This window comes from Eumetopias jubatus, unplaced genomic scaffold, assembly GCF_037043125.1.
Source record: "Eumetopias jubatus isolate StellerSeaLion01/CBP00866 unplaced genomic scaffold, mEumJub1_p1.0 scaffold_1, whole genome shotgun sequence".
NCBI classification, from domain to species: domain Eukaryota; kingdom Metazoa; phylum Chordata; class Mammalia; order Carnivora; family Otariidae; genus Eumetopias; species Eumetopias jubatus.
In genome coordinates, this window is record NW_028274807.1 from 80,081,169 (window position 1) to 80,101,519 (window position 20,351).

At 40.8% G+C, this 20,351-nt stretch overlaps 1 protein-coding gene across 6 annotated transcripts in view; it reads left to right on the plus strand.

Annotated features, from left to right (window-relative positions):
• The first annotated feature begins 246 nt into the window (after positions 1 to 246).
• IGF2BP2 (insulin like growth factor 2 mRNA binding protein 2) overlaps positions 247 to 20,351 on the plus strand; it is a 154,658-nt gene continuing 134,553 nt past the window's right edge. For all 6 annotated transcript variants that reach the window (XM_088025135.1, XM_028101092.2, XM_028101095.2 and 3 more), the window contains exons 1-2: positions 247 to 493; positions 2,084 to 2,144. In XM_088025135.1, the coding sequence (XP_087881261.1) occupies positions 316 to 493; positions 2,084 to 2,144 (239 nt within the window). In that variant the 5' untranslated portion in view covers positions 247 to 315. The remainder of the gene's footprint in view (positions 494 to 2,083; positions 2,145 to 20,351) is intronic.

A 20,351-nucleotide genomic window follows, 5' to 3' on the forward strand; every position in this document is an offset into this window, starting at 1 on the left:
GAGAGAGAGGGAGAGAGAGAGAGAGGGAGAGAGAGAGAGAGAGGCAGAGAGAGCGCTTTGTCCGCGCGCCGCCGCCCGGCCCGGGACTCTGCCCCGAGGAGGCAGCCGCGCCGAGTCCCCGCCTCCGCCTCTGCCCCCGGGCGGGCCGGGCCGGCCGCGGTGGGGGGAGCCAGGCTGAGGGTGGGGGTGGGTGGCGGGCGGGCGGAGGGCGGGGAGGGGGGGCGGAGGAGGAGGAGGAGAGACGAGGGCAGCGGAGGAGGCGAGGAGCGCCGGGTACCGGGCCGGGGGAGCCGCGGGCTCTCGGGGAAGAGACGGATGATGAACAAGCTTTACATCGGGAACCTGAGCCCCGCCGTCACCGCCGACGACCTCCGGCAGCTCTTCGGGGACAGGAAGCTGCCCCTGGCGGGACAGGTCCTGCTCAAGTCCGGCTACGCCTTCGTGGACTACCCCGACCAGAACTGGGCCATCCGCGCCATCGAGACCCTCTCGGGTAAGCAGTCGCCGCTGCCCCCTCCCCCCGCCTCGCCCAGCTCAGGCCGGGACGGCGCCCGGAGGGAGGCCGAGCCCTGCGGGCGGCGCCCGGCGGGGGCTCCCGCGCCCGCACGCTCACTTCCACGCACCAGACCCTCAACTCTCGCCGCCGGCCCGATCCCGGGACGGCCCGCTCCCCTCCCCCCACCGCTCCGGACTCCCCCCCTGCCCTCCCAGCCGCAGCCCTGGGGCGACCCCCGTGCCGCTCCGAGGGTGCCCAGGGCTCACTCGCTCTCTGGGGGCACCCTTCCTCCCCCTGGCTCCCTGAGCTGCTCTCCAGAGTTTCCCCACCCCCATCCTCAGAGAGCCCCCGTCCCCTCTCTTCCCTGACCTTCCCGTCACCCCCTTTGTCAGGGGACCCCCTCCAAATCCTGCATCTCCTTCTCCCTTTCCCGGACCTTACCCTTTTCAGTGCCTCGTGCCTGGGACCTCTCGCCCTCTGGCGTCCCCTGAGCCGCACTCTCCTTTCAAGCCCCCTCCCCGCCTCGCCCCGCGGTCCCCCACTTTCGGCACCCCCTCGGCGCCACCCTGATGATCCCCTCCGAGGTTTCGGGGCTCCCCCAACCCCAGCCCCTGCACGACGGCACATCTCTCTCGGTCTTCTCCCGAACCTCAGTCCCCTCTCGCTCGTCTCTCAAGCGCTCCTATTTTTCTCTGAATTTTTTGTCCGATTTTATTGAGAAGAACTCGGGGCTGGGGGCTTTCCGCCGCCTGTCCCCCCGCCTCCCGCTCGGCCAGAAGCACCTTTTTACGAGGTGCCCTGTCTCAACTCGGTGGGGGCCCGGGCTGAGAACCGGGAAAGAGGCGACCGGGGGGCCCGCGAGAGCGCTTGGAGCCCAGACGGGAGACGGAGAGCGACACACACACACTCGCGCGCGCGCGCACTCACCAACTCTCCCTCTCGCACACGCACCGCTCGGAGCCGCGCTCGCCCCCGGGCCGGGAGCCTGCGCCCCCCGAACCCCGGCCCGGCGGGAGCCCCTTCCCCACTGGCGCGCGGGGTGGGGGCGGGGCGGCAGTGAGGCCAAGGTGACACCCAGGAGCCGGCCGGGACTGGGCTCTCTCAGAAGCGGCCCCGGGGTGGTGGTGGTAGGGGGGGTGGGGGGCTTCAGTGCGTCTTCTCGGGGCCACCGGGTGGAGAGGGCAGGGAGGGGAGCGCAGCGGAGCCTTCGGGGCCCGGGTTAGCGGAATGGAGAGGTGGGGGCCGGGAGAGGAGCGGGGCCGCGCCAGCCCTGCAGCTTGAGTTTCAAATGAGCTCATCCTTTCAAATTGGCGCCGCTCTTTATTAAATTTGTTTTTCTGGTAATGCCACCCACAGCTATACCTGGGGTCGGATCCCGGCTCGCGCCCTTCCCACCTCGTCCCAAGACTCGGGGCGCCCACCTTGCTTCCCACTGGGAACCGAGTTTGCCCAGCTCGAGCGGGGTAGGAGACCCCTTGAGGGCGCCCGAAGGCGGAGCCCGAGCGTGGAGTTCTGTGCGTGCCCCTCCTAGACCCCCGCCGGTTTGATCTAAGGAAGGTTCTGAGTGCTTTAATTTCTGTTTTAAAGGTAAAGTGGAATTGCATGGGAAAATCATGGAAGTTGATTACTCAGTCTCTAAAAAGCTCAGGTAAATATATTTTGCTTAGTTACTTTGTGATAGGGCTTACGTATAAATACAAAAATACACTCAGTTTTTTAAAAATGTGCTTTTATAGTTTTTAAAAAAGGCTTTTGTTTGTTTTATTAAGTGGAGATAACATAGTTTAGAAAGTTACATTTTTTTACTTTCATTATATAAGGTGTTTACTGTACTTGGAAAATATCTGGTGCCTCATTGGGGGTGAGGGGTGGCGAACCCTAGCTGTGTGAAATTCGCTGGGACCGTTAAACTTGTTTATCAAAACTTGCCTCCCACCCCCCACTCGCACCCCTACCCCCAGCACAGTGGCAACAAATGCTTGTCAAGACTTCCTGTGAGATGTTAAGAGTAAATATTTACTTTGTCAGCTAAATTGCTTAACTAAACTTCGCGATTAATTAGTTTTCTTTTTTAGATAGCTTAACGTTGAATAATAAAATAATTCAGTAAGGGGTCAATATTTTGCATAGCACTCTAAAGAAATAAGTTGTTTGGATTGGGTGGCAGTTAAAAAGCCAGACTTTTTTACTCACTGAAACTACTGACTATTGCTTCTGAGCGTTGTTGTTGTTGTTGTTGCTTTTAAGATATGTTTGAGGCTAAACAAGAATCTTTGTGAAATCTATAGTTATATTTAAGTGCACTGTTGTTAATGAAGAAGTGAAGAGTTTTGTGGAAGTTGGATTTCTCCACAGTGATTTGCCTACATGAGAAGTATCTATGAGGAGAGAATGAGGGAGAACATCTTTGTTTAAAGTTTATTGTGGACTTTAAATTGGGGCCCTTTATTACTCATTCTAGATTTTTTTTCTCCCATGTGTCGTAACTTAGTTTATATCCCATTCACATACATTTCTTCACCATTAGTCATTAAGTAGCTGGATTGAAAACTCTGAAGTGAAGTCTTTGATTTACCACCTTTACAATTTGTGATACTCAACAGTGTAACCGCTTACTTGATTTTTATACCAGAATTGAATAGATTTTAAAACAAACTTACTAATTTTATAAATACTTAGATGTTTTGTTAAAGAGGTTTTAAAAATTGTGGGCGCATTTTCAGATACTTTGTCGCTTAGTTAAAACAAAAGTATCTTTTGTTTGCAAATGATTCTGTGACATATCACAAAGCTAATGCCTTTAAAAAAAAAAGGCAAAAGTTATGATTTGCAGTTTCATGTGTAATACTAAGCTAGTTCTCTCTAGGAACAGATGTAGTGTGTAACTGGTTTTTCAGTTAAGTATTTTAATTTATATACTTTTCTATAAAAATTTTTTTTGCCTGAGAAATCCAAGTTGAAACTTCCTGATATAATAAGTACTTATTGTAAGTTTAAATTACTCATCTTACAACACTTGAAAATTTGATGACTCTATTAAGCAAAACTTGAAAGAACCACCTAAAACATTTGATGGGCTATTATTCTATAAATGCCTAATTCTATTGGCTGTCTAGCTGTTTTGAGTCCTTTTTGGGGTTATAATTAATAAAAATCACTAGAATTTTAACTTTAGTTGATGTCTCATTTCATGTTGCAAAGTACATTATTTCATGTTGCAATGTAAATGAAATACTAATTTATCTAAAGTTATTAACCTCTCCTAAGACTTCTCACAAATGAACTTATAAACTTTTTCTTTCAAAATGGAGAGGTTATTTGCTGTTAGCCAGAGTGTCATTTAAGTAATTTTGTTGTGTTTATGTAAGAGTTCAGAATTAAAAGCATGTCCCCAATTTTTAGTATTAATTAAATAAAGAGCAAACTAAGATTTATACAGCCCTATTAGTACATGATTTCTTTGAACATGTGGGCGATATGAAATACCTAGGAGGTAGATTAAAATGCGCTGTGTATGATTCACTACACTGAAGACGTTTGACATACCAAATGTATGCATAAGCTGCTGCTGTAGAGGGTTGCATCATTTCTGATTGGATGGTTTTACTCTTTTTTTCCCTTTCCTTTATTGGTTTAAAATGCAGGAATTAGTTACTTGTACTGCAGGCTAAGGGAGAGATGGCTAATGACTGGCGTTGTGTACTGAGCTCAGACCCCTGGGATGAAGCAGCTGTATGTTCTCATGCACAGGGCACTACCACGGTGCTGGCTTTCAAAAAAGCAGGGTACTGTGACATTTGAAACCAAAGCTTTTATGTTACATGGTGACTATTTTGGTGTTCCTTTGTTGCATTTCCATGAAATTTAACAAGTTAGAAGTAAATTTGTCAGCGTTAAGTCAGTTCTATATGTGGTTTTTGTGTTAGTTGAAGTGAAAATGTGAAGAAAACAATTCATCCTCATTGCTTGCTTACTTTAAAAATCATTCAACAATTGAGTGCTCATTTTCTTTATATTGTTCTGATTTCTTTCTGTTTTCAAGAATCAGTTTTAGTATCTACATTCCAAACAGATTTTTTTAAGCTAATGATACTTTGGGAGGAGATATTTTTATCTTAAGTCATGAAATTATTGGCATGCCATTTGCTTACCAATTGGGTCTTTTGTTATATATCATTCTAGCATCATTTTACATGTGCTATTATAGTAGACAGACTAGATAACCATTATTTTCTCAGGGTCATCAGAAGCAGAAAACTCTTTTTCCTTTTTGCCATGTGTGTTTCATTCTTACTAGATACAAAGTATTGTAATGCAAAGCATAGACAAACCATCTATTTTTCTTACTTTCTAAGTTGATTTCAGGCTTTGTTGAATAAAAATCTTTGGATTGTTTTTCTCTATTCATATTTGTTGGTAGTATTTATAAATCAAAGATTCCTTCAAGAGGAAGAACCTGGTAGTGACTTTAAAATTCTGCTAAAAGTTGTGGAAACTTCCTTGATAGAAATTTCATTTTTGAAGTTGAGGAGAGTTTAGTTTAAAAATATATACATATATCTGCATATATATCTACACACATAGACGCACGTGCACACATCACATAAATTGTTTTGAGCTAAGACATACGCTAACCTGAATGTGCTTTGTAACTAAAGTTGAATGATTCTGTGAGAAACAAAACTTTGAAAAATGCAATTTCTGCCCACTGCTAGGAAGTAACCGAGTGGTGCTAGACATGCTTTCACTGAAATGGTGTGACTACTATGAGGTAGTGTAGGAAAAAGCTATGAATTTGTCTTTCATGAGTTAAAAATCAGTAATTGTGTTCTCTCCAATGCAAATGAATTCGGTCTCCTATAGGAATGTTAAAGAAAACAGTATCTCAATTGTATTTTGCTTGTATGTACTACATTGTGTATAGTTGAATTAAATACCAAAAAGAAAAAAAAATCACCCAACCTCAAGCCCTCCCTGCAACAAAGGCTTTTGCTGCATCAATTTTTAATTTTGTAGCAACAGAAAAGACTTTTTTATGTTAAAATCATATGATAGCCTTCTATTTAAAGAATTTGTTGAATTAAAAATTAATTCCTGAATTTAATTATATAGATTCCATGTGTGGATATAACATATGTTAATATAAAATACATGTCAAACTGTAAGGTAACTTATGATTTGACTTTGAGTTGGACGTTTAGTTTCCCATTTTTAAAACAAATAATTTTTTCATATGGTTCTAGGAAATGCCATAAAGAATTACACATTTTTGCAACCTTTAAGAGATAATAGAAGCAACAAAGAAAAATATTAGTTGATAATTCAGGTGATGATATAGGTTTAAAGTTCTAGCTTACAAATATTAAAAGACTGGGCATTTGATGTTTTTATGTTATTTAGCTAAATATTAAAAAACATTGAAAGCTACAAATCAAAATACTTTTATGTGCTGCTTGATTTTCCAATTCGTCAAATTCATCTCAGTTTTAAATTTGTATTGTAGCAATTTATAAAAGTATTAAATGGCTGCATATTCTAAAAGGAGGTTTGGTGATGTTTAATACATTTGTCAAATGGTGTTTTTCAAAATAATATTTCCTTGTAATTATGGCTGGATATAAGATGACCAGTAAGGGATGGTCTCAGAGTTTTGTTTTTACTATTTTAACCTGAGATTACATAAAGATGAGAGAAGATTAGTAGTATTTGTACAATACCTTTTACACAGGGTGAAATAATGTATTTTCTTTAAGAAGAATTTTTTAAAGGACATTAGATGATTTAGAACTAATTGCATATCAAATTTTACATCTAACTATTTTGAGTAGATTTTTTTTTTTATGGAAGTTGCTCCAGTTTTTCAGCTGGGGGGATGTAAATGAGGTTAAAAGTGCATAAAAGGATAGTAATTGGATATTAGTAATAGTAATTAGTAAATAGTAATTTCCTCCCCTTACTAAAAGTCAAAACAATGAAAATCAGATTTCTACAGGAACTTTTTACACATATCTGATACTTCTCAACTTTCTAAATATTTGCTGTCTATTGCTGAATCACTCTTCCAAGTCTTCTAATGAAATTCTCAAAAGTAGATGAGCAATTGGTCAGAGTTGTGAGAGGATATTATTTGAGCTAAGTGTGTCATCTCTGTGATTCAGTGGGGTGTGTGCACATGGGTGTCTGTGTGCATGTGTGCTTTGTGGGGGACAGTACTTTCAGACAGATGGTATCAAGAGGGAAGAGAAGGAAATCTTTAATTGAGCAACATTTGCTCTGGAGTTTAGAATCTGACAAGGCAAATGAAAATTGCTAGATGTTTGAACCTTGTGACAAAGGGAATCAGTATTTGCTTTGAGTGATACATAACTCTTGTAGGTGGTTAACCTTTCGGAAGCCAGGGCTCCAGCACCTGTACTGGCTTCTGCACCGAGTGTGCTGCTGGGAGGACGATGTAATGCTCAGTCTACTCTCCTTCCTCTTGCTTGGATATCCCCTCTCACTAATAGAGTTAGCTCAGTGATTCTGCGAAGGCTCTGATGATGTACAAGCGATTTTTATAAATGTTAGAAAATTCAAAATTTGAATGTGCATTTTCATTTAGAAATTCTGTACTGTGGAAGACAGTATATTATTTTGCACGATAGAAGTACTCTGACAGAATCAATTTCATTAGAAGCATAAATATTGAACTGGTTTCTTTGGAGACTCTTAAAAGTTTCAAAATATACTTTTAAAAATTCCACTTACATGCCACCAAAGTGTCTTCACGTTCTTTTTGGTGTTGAAGAAGAGAGTGGTGTGGCTTGGCTGAGACAGTTTTTTAAACCAGTTTTCTAAAACTTTCAGTCAAAAGCATAATCTCTCAAAAGTTATGATTAACTTTTTAATTTGAAGGATGGCATAGTTCTGTTTAACAAAACATGCCCAAGTAATTTATTAGTCAAGGTTTATCCTTTTTTACACTGAAATTTAAGTCCAGTCAGTTTGGGTAGTCATTCAGAACACTATCGTTGAAGAAAACGTAATAGCAAATAAACAACAAACACCTACCAGTAAAGATAACAGTCTTTCCTCCCATTTATCATCATTAAAATATTTTTAAAAATCTTTTACTTTATAATTTGACTTCATGCTTACAAACTTGTAATTTTCATTTGGTGGCATGGACTGTATGGGTTCTATTTTCGGCAGCAAAATTGCAGAGTGCTCAGAGCATTATTTTTAAGGTTTTTCTTTTCCTGTTTTGATCATGTACTTTGGTCTTTCCATAAAATAGAGAAGAAAAATTATTTTCCCTTATAGAAAAATTCAGATTCTGTTGCTTTGGCTTCCAAAGAGAAGGGAGGATATGATAATTGTTTCTTTAATTTGGTTTGGAGTTTGACAGCATATTAAGGTAAAGATTAAGTAGACCAGAGAAAATGGATGTTTTTGCACTAATAGCGGGCAATCAAATCTGAAAGCTAACCCAGTGTCCATCATTGAATAGATACATGTCTCCTTCCCAAGCCTCTCTTTCTCACTACTTGCATTTTTGAGATACATTTTGTTCATTTATTCCCAGATTTCCTTGTTATTTATCTATTCTGTACTTTATTCTTAAAATGTGAATATTACTTAGAATTTTCCCATTCTGTTTATTATCAAGAATATTTCATAAAATAGCTGTTTTAATGAGTCCCATAAATGAAAATTAAGAGTTCAAATGCATATTTTAGAGTTTCTGATATTTACCTGTATCATAAGAAATGTTGTACCTAATGACCAGGAAAATATGTATGGGACCATTTCAGCTTTTCTCATTATGATATAATTAATATGTGCCAGTGTGTGAGAATTTGCCTTAGGGGGAAGCTTGGATTTTTAATTTTTGTTTTGAATGTGATCAGAAAGGTTGTTTCATGATTCCATGTGTTGATGTGTAAATAATGCTAGTAGCATTCTCTCAGGGAGATACATGTATTTTTATGTGCCTGCATCATATATTCATATAGTACTGATGATGTCTCAACCTCTTCAACACATTATTTCATTTACTCCAAATAATAATTATGTGAAGAAGATAGGACAAGTAACTTCCTCCCCTTTTTTCTGATGAGGAAACTTAGTTTCAGAGAGATTTAATAATTTGCCTAAGGCCACATGGCTATTAAATAAAGCTGTGGCTAGAGCCCAGGTCTTCTGATCCTCAGTCCAGCATGCTGAGACTTTTTTTTTCTATTTTTTAAATTAAAGAAGTCAGTCAAAGTTGTAAGGCTCAAAGGGTGCCTTTCAAGAGTGATGGAAGTATATGAAAATAGATTTGTTTGTGAATGACCCTTTGCAGTCTTATTCTTACATCAATCTGAGTGATCTGTACTTTGTTACAGTTTTTTTAGAAGCAGAAATAATTAGAAACAAACAGAGGCAATTTAAACATTACCAGCAGCATTACCTTCTCCTAACACCATGCTCGCCCATAGACAGAAGTGGGGTTGGAGTTTGTTGCTTTTTTCAGTGGTTGCATTCCTTGTGCTATGAAATAGAACACTGCCAAGAAAGACGTATCTCTCGACATCTTGCACCGCACACATTAGGCAGTGAGCTGTGGCTCTGGTCAAGACTATCAGCCTTGTGGTAAAGGAAAGTCTAGCTCAAGGAATCACTTGGGTGGGTTCTTCCTGGGTTTTAACCAACCCATTGCTGGAGGTCAGGACTGTGTTTTGGTTTCTTTTCCTGGTGGCTGCCAGGTCTTTCCCTAGATTTGGTGTCTCTCTGCTTCACTTTCTGTACAGAATATGGCCTTTGGCCTCTCTTGTGGGGATGGAATGAGTATTAGTAGGATAGCATCCATGAAGTTTTCAGAGGTCTTCATTAATGATACAGTCACTCAAAGACATATACTAAATAATTAACCATGTGAAGTGCAGTTCATTTTCCCTTAATTGTAAACTTCCCTGCATTTATCCTCTTGTTCCTTTAACTTTTGTGTACTGTCCTATGTATATGGTGGTGGCGGAAGGGAGGAAGGCACTATCAAGAAAATAATAGGTGAAAAGATTATTTCCAACTCCCCACGCATTTCATTTCTTTAAGTTAGGATAGTCTGGAGTAAGGTATTGCGTGTTCTGTGGAATTCTGACTCTGAAGATGGGGAAGGAAGGTAACTAATACTTAGGAAGCAGTTCCTATGCTAGGGGTTGCACGAGGCCTTCTGTGTATCTTACTTTATCCTCACAACAGCCGGGAGAGACCTGTACTTCATCCTTTTTGCAGATAGGGCTGTCAGGCTTCAGGCTCAAAAGCAACTCCTCCCTCCACCTGACCAGACCTGCTTCAAAGAAACAGTGGTCCTATTACCTTTGCTCTCCTCCTAATTTAAATATAGTAACAGTACCCTACCAATAAAGCAGGAGTTGTGATAATGTTTACATAGGCTACAGAGTAACTTTGTATGTTTTTCCCAACTCAGAATAAGAGATAAGGTTTACATGTATACAACAGATAATGCTGAGGAAGCTAAGGGGCTGAAGTTTAGTTATTTTTAGTATAATTGAAAAACAGCTAAAAGTGTTAGGCATAATTTGAGGACACTTTTTGAAGTAGTCCTTCCTATTGTAGCGGCGTTAGTAATTATGAAAGAGAGATGTTTTTAAAAGTCATTGTGGCTGAAAATTAACATAATGTGTATGCAGTGTGGGGAGAGGGTCTGTATTCATGCCTTTGGCCCAGATATATTTTTTTAAGCCCTGAGAAAAACTCAGCCTTTTTTGTTTAGGACCTAGAATGTTGCACAAAGTTTGGCATGGTTTCATTTTCATCTGTATATAAAAAAAATGTGTATGGTCTAGAGGAGGAAAATATGGGATTCTCACAAATTGCTTTTCATAAAATGATTCATCTTACTAACATTAGAAAATTTTAAACCTTTCTGACACATGAAAATGTCAGTGAAAGCACAGGGAGTGGAAAGATGGTTCTTTCTGATACAATACTTAAATATTATGTAGTACATTGGTGACTTTTTTAAGTAAACAAGATGTAAGATACAATTATACTATCAATGAAATGAGATTTATAAGAGTTTTTCTTCTAGAGATAGAGGTGCTTTTTTGATAAGAACATAATCTTAGGAAGTTTATTATGAATAAAAAATAATGACTTTTCTCAGTCAAGAACCTCTAATAGAGCTTAAAATGTTATCAGAGAAGACATTTTTATGTTCTTGCTACATCTTCTCTTTACGCTTTCTCTTCGAAAAGCAAAGCAAAAAATATGTAATTGGTGATTCTGGGGACAGGTTAACCTCAAACCAGTTCACGAAATCGAAGATATTTTGAAAAAGCTCATGTGAGGACAGGCTATAACTGTATTATATGGAGACCTTTTACTTGAGTCCCTCCTGATCTTTGTGATTTTAACAATGCATAATGAAAAGTGGATATTTTTCTTCATTGTATGGGTAAGATTTTGGAGTAAAATATTTATGCATCTTTGAGAGAGTCAGATAGATGATTCAACAGTTTAACACTAAGAAAAATGGAGTTTAGCTCTTCAAATAGAAGGAAGAGGGGAATGAGAGAAAGAAGGAGACAGTTGGAGGGAGAGAGGGAAGGAAGGGGGACAGGAGACAGGCGGCCATAGCAGCATAGGTGACTGAGTGAGCTATGTCAGGCAGCTCGTGCATTCTCTAATTCCGGAGCACAGGGGAAAGCCTGGTACTCACTGATAGTGCAGAGAAGACAGTAAGTGACTCCAGGGGTGCCAGCAGGACTGAAAATCTCACACAACTTATTCTTTGATGTTTAAAAACTCTAGGAGTATGTGGCTGGCCTGCCCCACAAAAGCTTTTGCATTTCTTTCTATGAGGCCCTGTACTGGCCACTTCCTCCCTCCCTCCCTCCCTCTCTCTCTCATTCTCCTTCCCCTTTACATTTCCGTGGGGATGGCCGGGCAGGGCTGGAAGGTGCCTGGTGTGCAGGCCTGCCTCCAGTGCAGTGCCCTCTCGCTGGCTGAGTTTGGGGAAGCCAGGGAGGCATGTGTGCGCTTGCTCAATGGGTTGGAATGTATGGGTTCTGTGGCATACACTTACCGGGAAAGTGCAGCAGACAGACACACAGACACTCACACACACACACACACACACACACACACACGTTTGTCAGTGGTTGTGGGGGGGTTGTCAAACATAGCTGGCTTTTATGAAGAGTTGAAAATTTGGGAAGGAATTTCCCAGTATTGAAAGTTTAGGCTACTTTTCTCCCCCCTAGAGTGCAATTGTATTTATTCTTTGTAAAGGGAAAAGATCCCCCCCCCTCCGCCAATACCATTGAAGGATAGAAAAAAAAATTTGTGGATGCATAATCTAGCCTTGCTCCTGGATCTTGCTGTACTCTTTCCCCCTTTCTCTTTGTATGAATAGTGATGTCTTCAAGTCATGGACACTGAATTTGTGAAATAAGCTTTTGAAAACTCTGAGTTGTGTCACTGCTAATGATGATAGAATCCAGGATCTTTAGAAACAAAGTTTTAAGCTCAGATATTTTAAAATGTAGGATTAATCTCCCTTTTGAGGAATAAAGAATAAAATACTCGCTCAACGAAGACTTCTAATTTTTTTGCCCCTTAATATTTTTTAAAATTTTACATTCATTTTTTTATTCACAAAAGATTTGAGATAACAAAGGTGCTGTTTATTCAATTATTTGAAATAAGACAGAGATTTAGTCTTATGAAGTAGGTAAGTGAAACTGACATTTTGTTTTAAGGGCTATAAAAGACTGGGAACAGGTGGTTGGTTCTAATATAATTCTTTATACATCTTAGGAGATTTGCCAGGGAAGAGTTAGCTCTTTGGTTCATTGATTTTTGTATTAATGGTTTGCTCTGCATGTCTGTTTCAATGATTTCAAGACAATAATTTTGGTATTGAAAATTTGTAGCTTTAGTTCACGATTATGGACAAGATGTTAATATCTGCCTTAAAAATTTCCAGGCCTGGGGCGCCTGGGTGACTCAGTTGGCTAAGTGGTTGAGTGTCTGACTCTTGATTTCAGCTCAGGTCATGATCTCAGGGGTGGGTGAGATCAAGCCCTGCATCAGGCTCTATGCTCAGCAGGGAGTCAAGCCTGCTTAAGATTCTCTCCCTCTCCTTCTGCCTCTGTCCCTGCTTGTGTGCCCTCTCTCTAAAATAAATAAATAAATCTTTAAAAAATATTTCCAGGGGTGCCTCGGTGTGGCTCAGTCGTTAAGCGTCTGCCTTCAGCTCAGGTCATGATCTCAGGGTCCTGGGATCGAGCCCCGCATTGGGCTCCCTGCTCCGCAGGAACCCTGCTTCTCTCTCCCACTCCCCCTGCTTGTGTTCCCTCTCTCACTGTCTCTCTCTGTCAAATAAATAAAATCTTTAAAAAAAAAATATTTCCAGGCCAAAGTCCTATCTTTTAATCCCCATGGTAGTACGTTTAACAGTGTGTTGCACAAAGCCTTAGGATTCTGAGGAGATGCCAAATTCATGGGAAGGAAGAAGTGGACATATGTACATGGGAGATCCTGGCTTCTTAACCACCTTTCAGTCAGAAAACAGCTATGTTCATTGCAGTTTTATGTGTTGGAGTTCAGTCTAGAATTTGGTTCAGAAAAGGGGTTTGCTGCTTTAAAAAACAGTTTGAAAGTTATCTGTCCTGTAGTATATAATTCTGGGCCTTGAGTCCATTCCTTGTTCAGACATTCCAGCAGATCAAAAGCTCCTTCTCAAGGAAAATTTAGACCCTGCCTTTGCGACTTCTAAATCTACTTCCTGTGGAATGGCCTGTCACTTTCGCTTTAGTAACAAATGTTTGCTTTGTCAACTGCATGCCAGATTAAATCTATGGATTTTTCTATAATCAATAGCACAGAATATTTGCCCTTTGGGAACTTTCTAGGGAGCTCCTTGGCCGATGATTGCACTTCAGTTCTTGGTAGAGCCATTAGAGTCAACTAACTTTGAACAGTGATGGGTCTGGTGACAAGGGACCCACACATTGATCAACAACAAGTTTTTGCTTCAGGAGGTCCAAGCAGGTTGGCCCTCCTGCCCCTTCTTTAAGCAGAGCGTCCCTACTTTCATCTGTTGCATATGGTGAGTTTCCATAAACACAGGGGTGATCTTCAGAATGTTTTCAGCTGATTAGAATGGACACCTCACAAGTCAGAGGGGACATAAACCATTATCTAATATACACTTGCACAGCATCAGTCCTGCATGCATGAGTCTTGTTCTAAAACAGGATATTAGGGGCATGTGGGTGGCTCAGTCGGTTAAGCGTCTGCCTTCGGCTCATGTCCTGATCCCAGAGTCCTGGGATCGAGCCCCACCTCGGGCTCCCTGCTCAGCGAGAGCCTGCTTCTCCCTCTCTCTCTGTCTGCCTCTCTTTCTCTGTCTCATGAATAAATAAATAAAATCTTAAAAAAAAAAAACCCAGGATATTATTACTTCAAACAATATATGTTATTCTCTCAGTGATTTCTTAACCTGTGGTCAAGGACTCTCGGGGGCAGTACTTAAAGTCCTTGGACTTGGCCTTCTATGTTATTTAAAGAGCCTCCTGGATGGTTTTCATGCCCAGAGAGAGAGATAGAGAGAGGAGGCTCCCCTCCGAGCTCTGCTTTGTGCCCACGTACTCCATCGCTCCAGCTTCCTGAAGACTGATCTTCAAAGACCACTGATTTCATATCCTACATCCAAGTTTTGTAGTAAGGCTGTCACAAGAAACCACCCTATATTTACAGGGGTCCACACTCAAATACCTGTGGGTGATATAAGTGGGGGGGTTTCTGTGATGAACAGGAGAGGTAGCTCTTAAGTCAGCTTCAGCCAACTGCTACCATGTGGAAATGTAAGGCCAGTGTTTGCACATCTGATTTTTCAGAAGAAGCTGGAAGTCAGAGTTCTTAATGTTAAATATTGGCAACAATTCAAAAATTTTTGTAGAGATTGTGAGGGTCGAAGAAGATAATTTGTGGGTTGAATCTGGCCCACGAGTTGCTGGTTTGTAGTCTCTTCCCCATGAAAATTCTGCAGCTTCTATAAAATATTGTTGAAGACTCTCTCCATTATGTTTAGTATCTCCTACCCTTAAGGCTTGTCTGTGAATGAGAGGGGAAAGTCCTTCTGTTAATGAACTGGATAAACTTGTATGTCTCTTATCTAATGATGATGATAGCTGTTTGGAAGCTCAAAATTAAAATTATGTCTCAGTTGCTCCAGCCATCCTTAGTCTAGTTAGTTTTCTGGAATAATTATTTTCTCTAGTATAAAGTCCCTTACACTTTTAATTTTATATCCTTATTATGTTTCTATTATATGGAACCATCTGAAATCCTTTTGCAAATTTAGAAGATACATATGCTGAATGTGTGACCATCTTATAATTTTATGTATATACTATTTCATTATACATGTTCATGAGAAAAAAAACAAGCCCTATTTTCATATAATTGGAGGAACATATTTCCTCGTCGGTCTCAATTATATCTTCTCCAGTTAAACACTGGGCCAGCTATAGATGATGTTTTAAACTGTTTTTAAGAAGATAAGATTCTCGGGGCACCTGGGTGGCTCAGTCGTTAAGCGTTTGCCTTCAGCTCAGGTCATGATCCCAGGGTCCTGAGATTGAGACCTGCATCGGGCTCCCTGCTCAGCAGGAAGCCTGCTTTTCCCTCTCCATCTTCCCTTGCTTGTGTTCCCTCTCTCGCTGTGTCTCTCTGTCAAATAAATAAATAAAATATTTAAAAAAAAAAAAAACGATTCTCATATGTCTAGCAAATATTTTTTGTTTTTTAAATAAGAGCCTGAGTGCCTGTAAATCAACATCTGATATAAGGCAGGTAGTTTTAAAAGCATAGCATGGGGGGGGCCTGGGTGGCTCAGTCGTTAAGCGTTTGCCTTTGGCTCAGGTCATGATCCCAGGGTCCTGGGTTCGAGCCCCGCATCGGGCTCCCTGCTCAGTGGGAAGCCTGCTTCTCCCTCTCCCACACCCCCTGCTTGTGTTTCCTCTCTCACTGTGTCTGTCTCTGTCAGATAAATAAATAAAATCTTTAAAAAAAAAAAAGCAGAGTGTGTACTTGGGAGGAAAATTCAGTGGTGAAAAGTAGTGCTTTTAAATATTTTTGAAAAGTGTTTTGGTTACTGTTGCACTTTCTTGTATTTAAGTTGAGGAAATTGAAAGCCGTATGGATTCTGCTTCTGGGTCCTGGGTGCAGTAAATATTCATTAAGGCCAAACTAAATGGAAACTGCCAGTTACCTGAGGGACCTTTACAAACAAAACAAAACAAAACAAAAGCAACAAAAACACAAAACCCGAAGAAAACTGAAACACAAAAAAAGAGGATTGTTGGATTAGCATTTTAAAAATGTATGTTTTTGTTCTAAAACTTACATGAAATGAAATAGCTCATTAAGAATCCCTATAATGGTGAGGTAGAGCGCATGTCTTGGGGAACATAAAATTAGATGATCTATGGTAAGACATAATAGAGTGGCATATAAGAGTCTGAGAATTCAGGATTTCATTTGGTTTCCCTCATTTGTGAAGGATCTAATGGCTATCAGTTCCATAAAAATAGCCAACTCTATTTTTTGGACTGATCTTTTGAACTTTAAAATTTTGAAGTTCCACGAAATCTTGCTCTTGTCTTGTTTTTTTATTTCCACTGGTACATCTTGAATGCCTTGAAAAGTGAAATTAGCTGCTTGTTAAATATTTTTCAACTTTTAAAAATTAGAGCCATAGTAAGGTATCCTTAATAATTTGCTTTTATTTCTTTTCCTCTTCTTTATTTTCAAACTGAGGGTGGGGAGAAATAGCAGTTCAAAGATTTTACTCTTTTGTGAATGGGTTTTTCAGTCTTTGTACTGAATCTTTGGCCTAAGTAGAATGAAACCTTCATGGGCATTTTAGGTACAAAGGTCCTTTAAAACATGAGGTGCGCTGCAAAGAGCAGTTGCACAGGGCCGCAAAGTGAGTTTTGGAAAGCAGAGCTTTAGATTTGGTGGAACCAGAATAGGTTTTGCAAATCAGTCTTTAAAATAATAATAATGATGATGATGGTGGTGGGTTAATCTTAGTATTACCAGATTCAGTGTGATTACTCGAAAATACAATTTTCTCTGTAGATATTTCTCTCTCCAACCCAAATTAGATTAAAAATCTGCCAGGAATCACAGAAGAAAAACATACATACCGCCCCCCCCACACACACAAATGGCTATCCTCTTATTACAGGATAGTAGGTGGATACAAGAAGCAAGTTGTGTTTTTATGTAGTAAATCAGAGATGATCAGTTTAAGCAGACAGCGTCTGAAATTGCGAAAAAATAGACAAGTGCAAAAATGACAGAATTTACCAATGGGTAAGATAATTCATACCCAGAGAAATGACTGACATTAAAATAAATGTTAATTGCAAAATGAGATGCTGTCACATGCTGTGTATTAGTAATCTATTGCTGCATACACATTATCCCAAAACTGGGGTGCCTGGGTGGCTCAGTCGATTAAGTGTTATGACTCTTGATCTCAACTCAGGTCTTGATCTCAGGGTTGTGAGTTCAAGCCCGACATTGGGCTGCATGCTGGGCATGGAGCCTACTTCAAAACAAAACAAAACAAAACAAATTACCCCCAAAACTTAGCAATTTAAAGCAGTGAACATTTATTATCTCTCACATTTTCTGAGGGTCAGGAATATGGTACCAGTTTACCTGGGTTCTAGCTCAGCATCTTTTATGAGGTTGCAGTCAAGAAGATCTGCTATCAGGCTCACTCATATGGTGGTTGAAAGGCCTCTGTTTCTCTGTGGCTGTGGCTAGAGCTTTCAGGCCTTCACAACACGGGCCTCTCCGTAGGTCTGCTCACAGCATGGCCGCGGGCTCCCCTGAGTGAGTAATCCAAGAGAGTGTGACACCACAGTGCTTTGCCCCACCTAGTCCGTGAGTTGTGCATCATCACTTCTGCCTTATTTTGTGTGTGAGACATGAGACACTAGTCCAGCCCGCACTCAGTGGGAAAGGGTCACTCAGGAAGCGAATACCTGGAGGTGTGGGGATCCTTGGGGCGCCTAGGATTTAACTAAGTCAGGAAAAGTCAACAAATCAAAGAGAGCCTTAGCTGACCTGGAGTTTATACTGAGGAGAATAATCCCCTTCTATTCATATTGATACTTAGCCCCTTTTGGAGTAAAACAAATTCCTTATAAAACACCAGTAATAACAGTTATGGATTACTGAATCCTTTTATAATCCTTACGTAACTTTTCAGAACCCCTTCTAGGGTGAGGGAGGCACTGCTCTCCTTACTTCAGAGATTGGGGAACTGAGGCCCAGGCTGTTCAAACGGCTTAGACAGGCCACATATTCAGCTTTCATCCCAAAGTGTCTCCTCCCCGCCTCTCTTTTTACCCTCTTTCTCTTCTTTCCTCCAAAGAATGATTGGAGTTACTTTCTATTTTATAAAACACGATTTAATTTTTCCCTTTCAGCCTTATCTGAAAGAGCTGATTTTTTAAATGCTTAATTGAAAAGTTTAAAACACTGTTCTTGTAGTATCAATAAAGATGTTAGCCACTTTTCTGCCAGCAGTAAGAGCCCTTTTTGCTATTTTTGTAACTGGGTGAGGTCTGATTTCTCCAAAATTGTGCCATACTGTGGTTAGCCATGGTCTACGAGAGGAAAATAGATTTACCCTTCTTTAAAATCATTGGTTTTCTAAGAAATATGCTATTTACTATACCAAATCTGAGTAAATCTTTCTGGGACAAAATGCAGTGGTCACTTTGATATCAGACAAGGCCAGTTCTCTTCCCCACTAAAAATGCAAAACATCAGGCCTTCAGATCTTTGGTATCTACCTTTTTATACATTTATTTCTTGAGGAAATTGGATCGTGTTTTTGGTGTTAGTCATATCCACACTGGTGTTGAAGGATTCATTCTGTGTGAGTGTTTTGCTAAATTCATGCAAACCTATCAACTTTGCCTATAGAATGTCCTGACTTTGACTTCACTCAAATATAGTATTTCAATAGTCATGTCTTTAAGTTTTTATTGAATCTCAGTGCTTACTTTACTTGCCTTACATATTCCTATAACCCATTTAACCTTTTCTTTCAAAGGTCCTGATAACATGATAGTGTGGGATGAGGAGTTATTTTGATTCTCTTTTGAATGTGTATAGACTGAGGCTTATAGAATGTTAAGGTCTTTTAGGAATGACTGCTCTCTAGGGAAGATAGATACTTTTTATATTGTTTAAGAAAAAACAGTAGGGGGGCGCCTGGGTGGCTCAGTCTGCCTTCGGCTCAGGTCGTGATCCCAGGGTCCTGTGATCGAGCCGCGCATCGGGCTCCTTGCTCCACGGGAAGCCCGCTTCTCCCTCTCCCACTCCCCATGCTTGTGTTCCTGCTCTCACTATCTCTTTCTCTGTCAAATAAATAAATAAAATATTAAAAAAGAAAAAAGAAAAACCACTAGGGGTAAATACTGAATTTTTTTTTAAGGATTTTGTTTACTTATTTGAGAAAGAGAGCACGGGGGTGGGGTGAGGGACAGAGGGAGAAGCAGGCTCCCCGCTGAGCAGGGAGCCTGATTGTGGGGCTTGATCCTAGGAATCTGGGATTCTGACCTGAGCAGAAGGCAGATGCTTAACTGACTGAGCCACCCAGGCGCCCCCTGAATTTTTTACACTCTGTATATTCTAGTTAAACGAGTAGATCCTGAGTTATCCTTTGTGGGAGAGGGTTGTCCTTGAGTGGGTTCTCAACCTCTCCACAGTTTAAAATCTTGATGTATTTTTTTCACAAAACAATCAAATGATGACATTAAGAATTTTTTTTTCTTCAGAGATTTGAAAGAGAACTCCCCAACTGCCTTCAGTGGAAGGACCAAGTTTAAGATTTGTTTCAGATTTTTGTCATCTTCAAGTGTTAGGAGGTTAAAGGTGAGCATGAACAATTCTGGGAGCTCAGAGGACCAATGTGATATGTAACTCTACATGTTTTTTTATTGTTGTTTTTGTTATATTTTGACTGCCTATAGATATTCACCCAAAGAAATGTATTTTTTCTCCTTCTTCCTCAGTGACTTATCTTGTTAGAATCCCAGCCTGAGAGAGTGGGAGGAGGGAAAAAAATCAGAAGCCAACTAATGGGCTGAACTGCCACAGGTGACCTCCTCGAATCTCCTATAATGTCAGTTATTCCTCCTCAAGTTGCCCTTCCAGTTGATTTGTTTTTCAAGTCTAGAAAAGCAGCATTTGGGGTGGAAGAGAACATTTCCTGCTTGGCTACCTGACAGAGCCTGTTTCCCAAGTCTCCTCCCAGAGCCACACAGGTGTCTCTACCTACAAAGCACCTTAGCACAGGAGCTGTCCACCTCTGGGTAGGACACAGCTCCTCTGAGTGTCTCTGGGTGTGTGTCATGGTTCTCCTGGATGGTTGCATGTTCTTTGGAAACGTACATGTTTCCTGGTTTTTCAGAAGTGCTTCTGGGCTAGTGCAATTGATGTTTGAACCTCAGACATTCTCTCGTGTCTAACAGCCTAGAGACTACATAATGTACAGTGAACGTGGTTGGGTGTTTTTCATCATCAAATACATCAGACCCTCTCTGAAAACACAAGCGGCATCAATTTCTCTGAATCTGGCTGATGCTGTTCAATTCTTGACCTGAGGTTATGGTTAGAATTAAATACATCGAGGCTTTATTGATACAGGTTAGGGGAAGATCAATGATAATTCGTCAAATGTCTGAACGGGCAGATTTTTTAAAAAACGTATGTTACTTTCAATTAAGTACTGCAACCTGAGTAAACAAAATGTTGCTAAAGAGCAATCCTA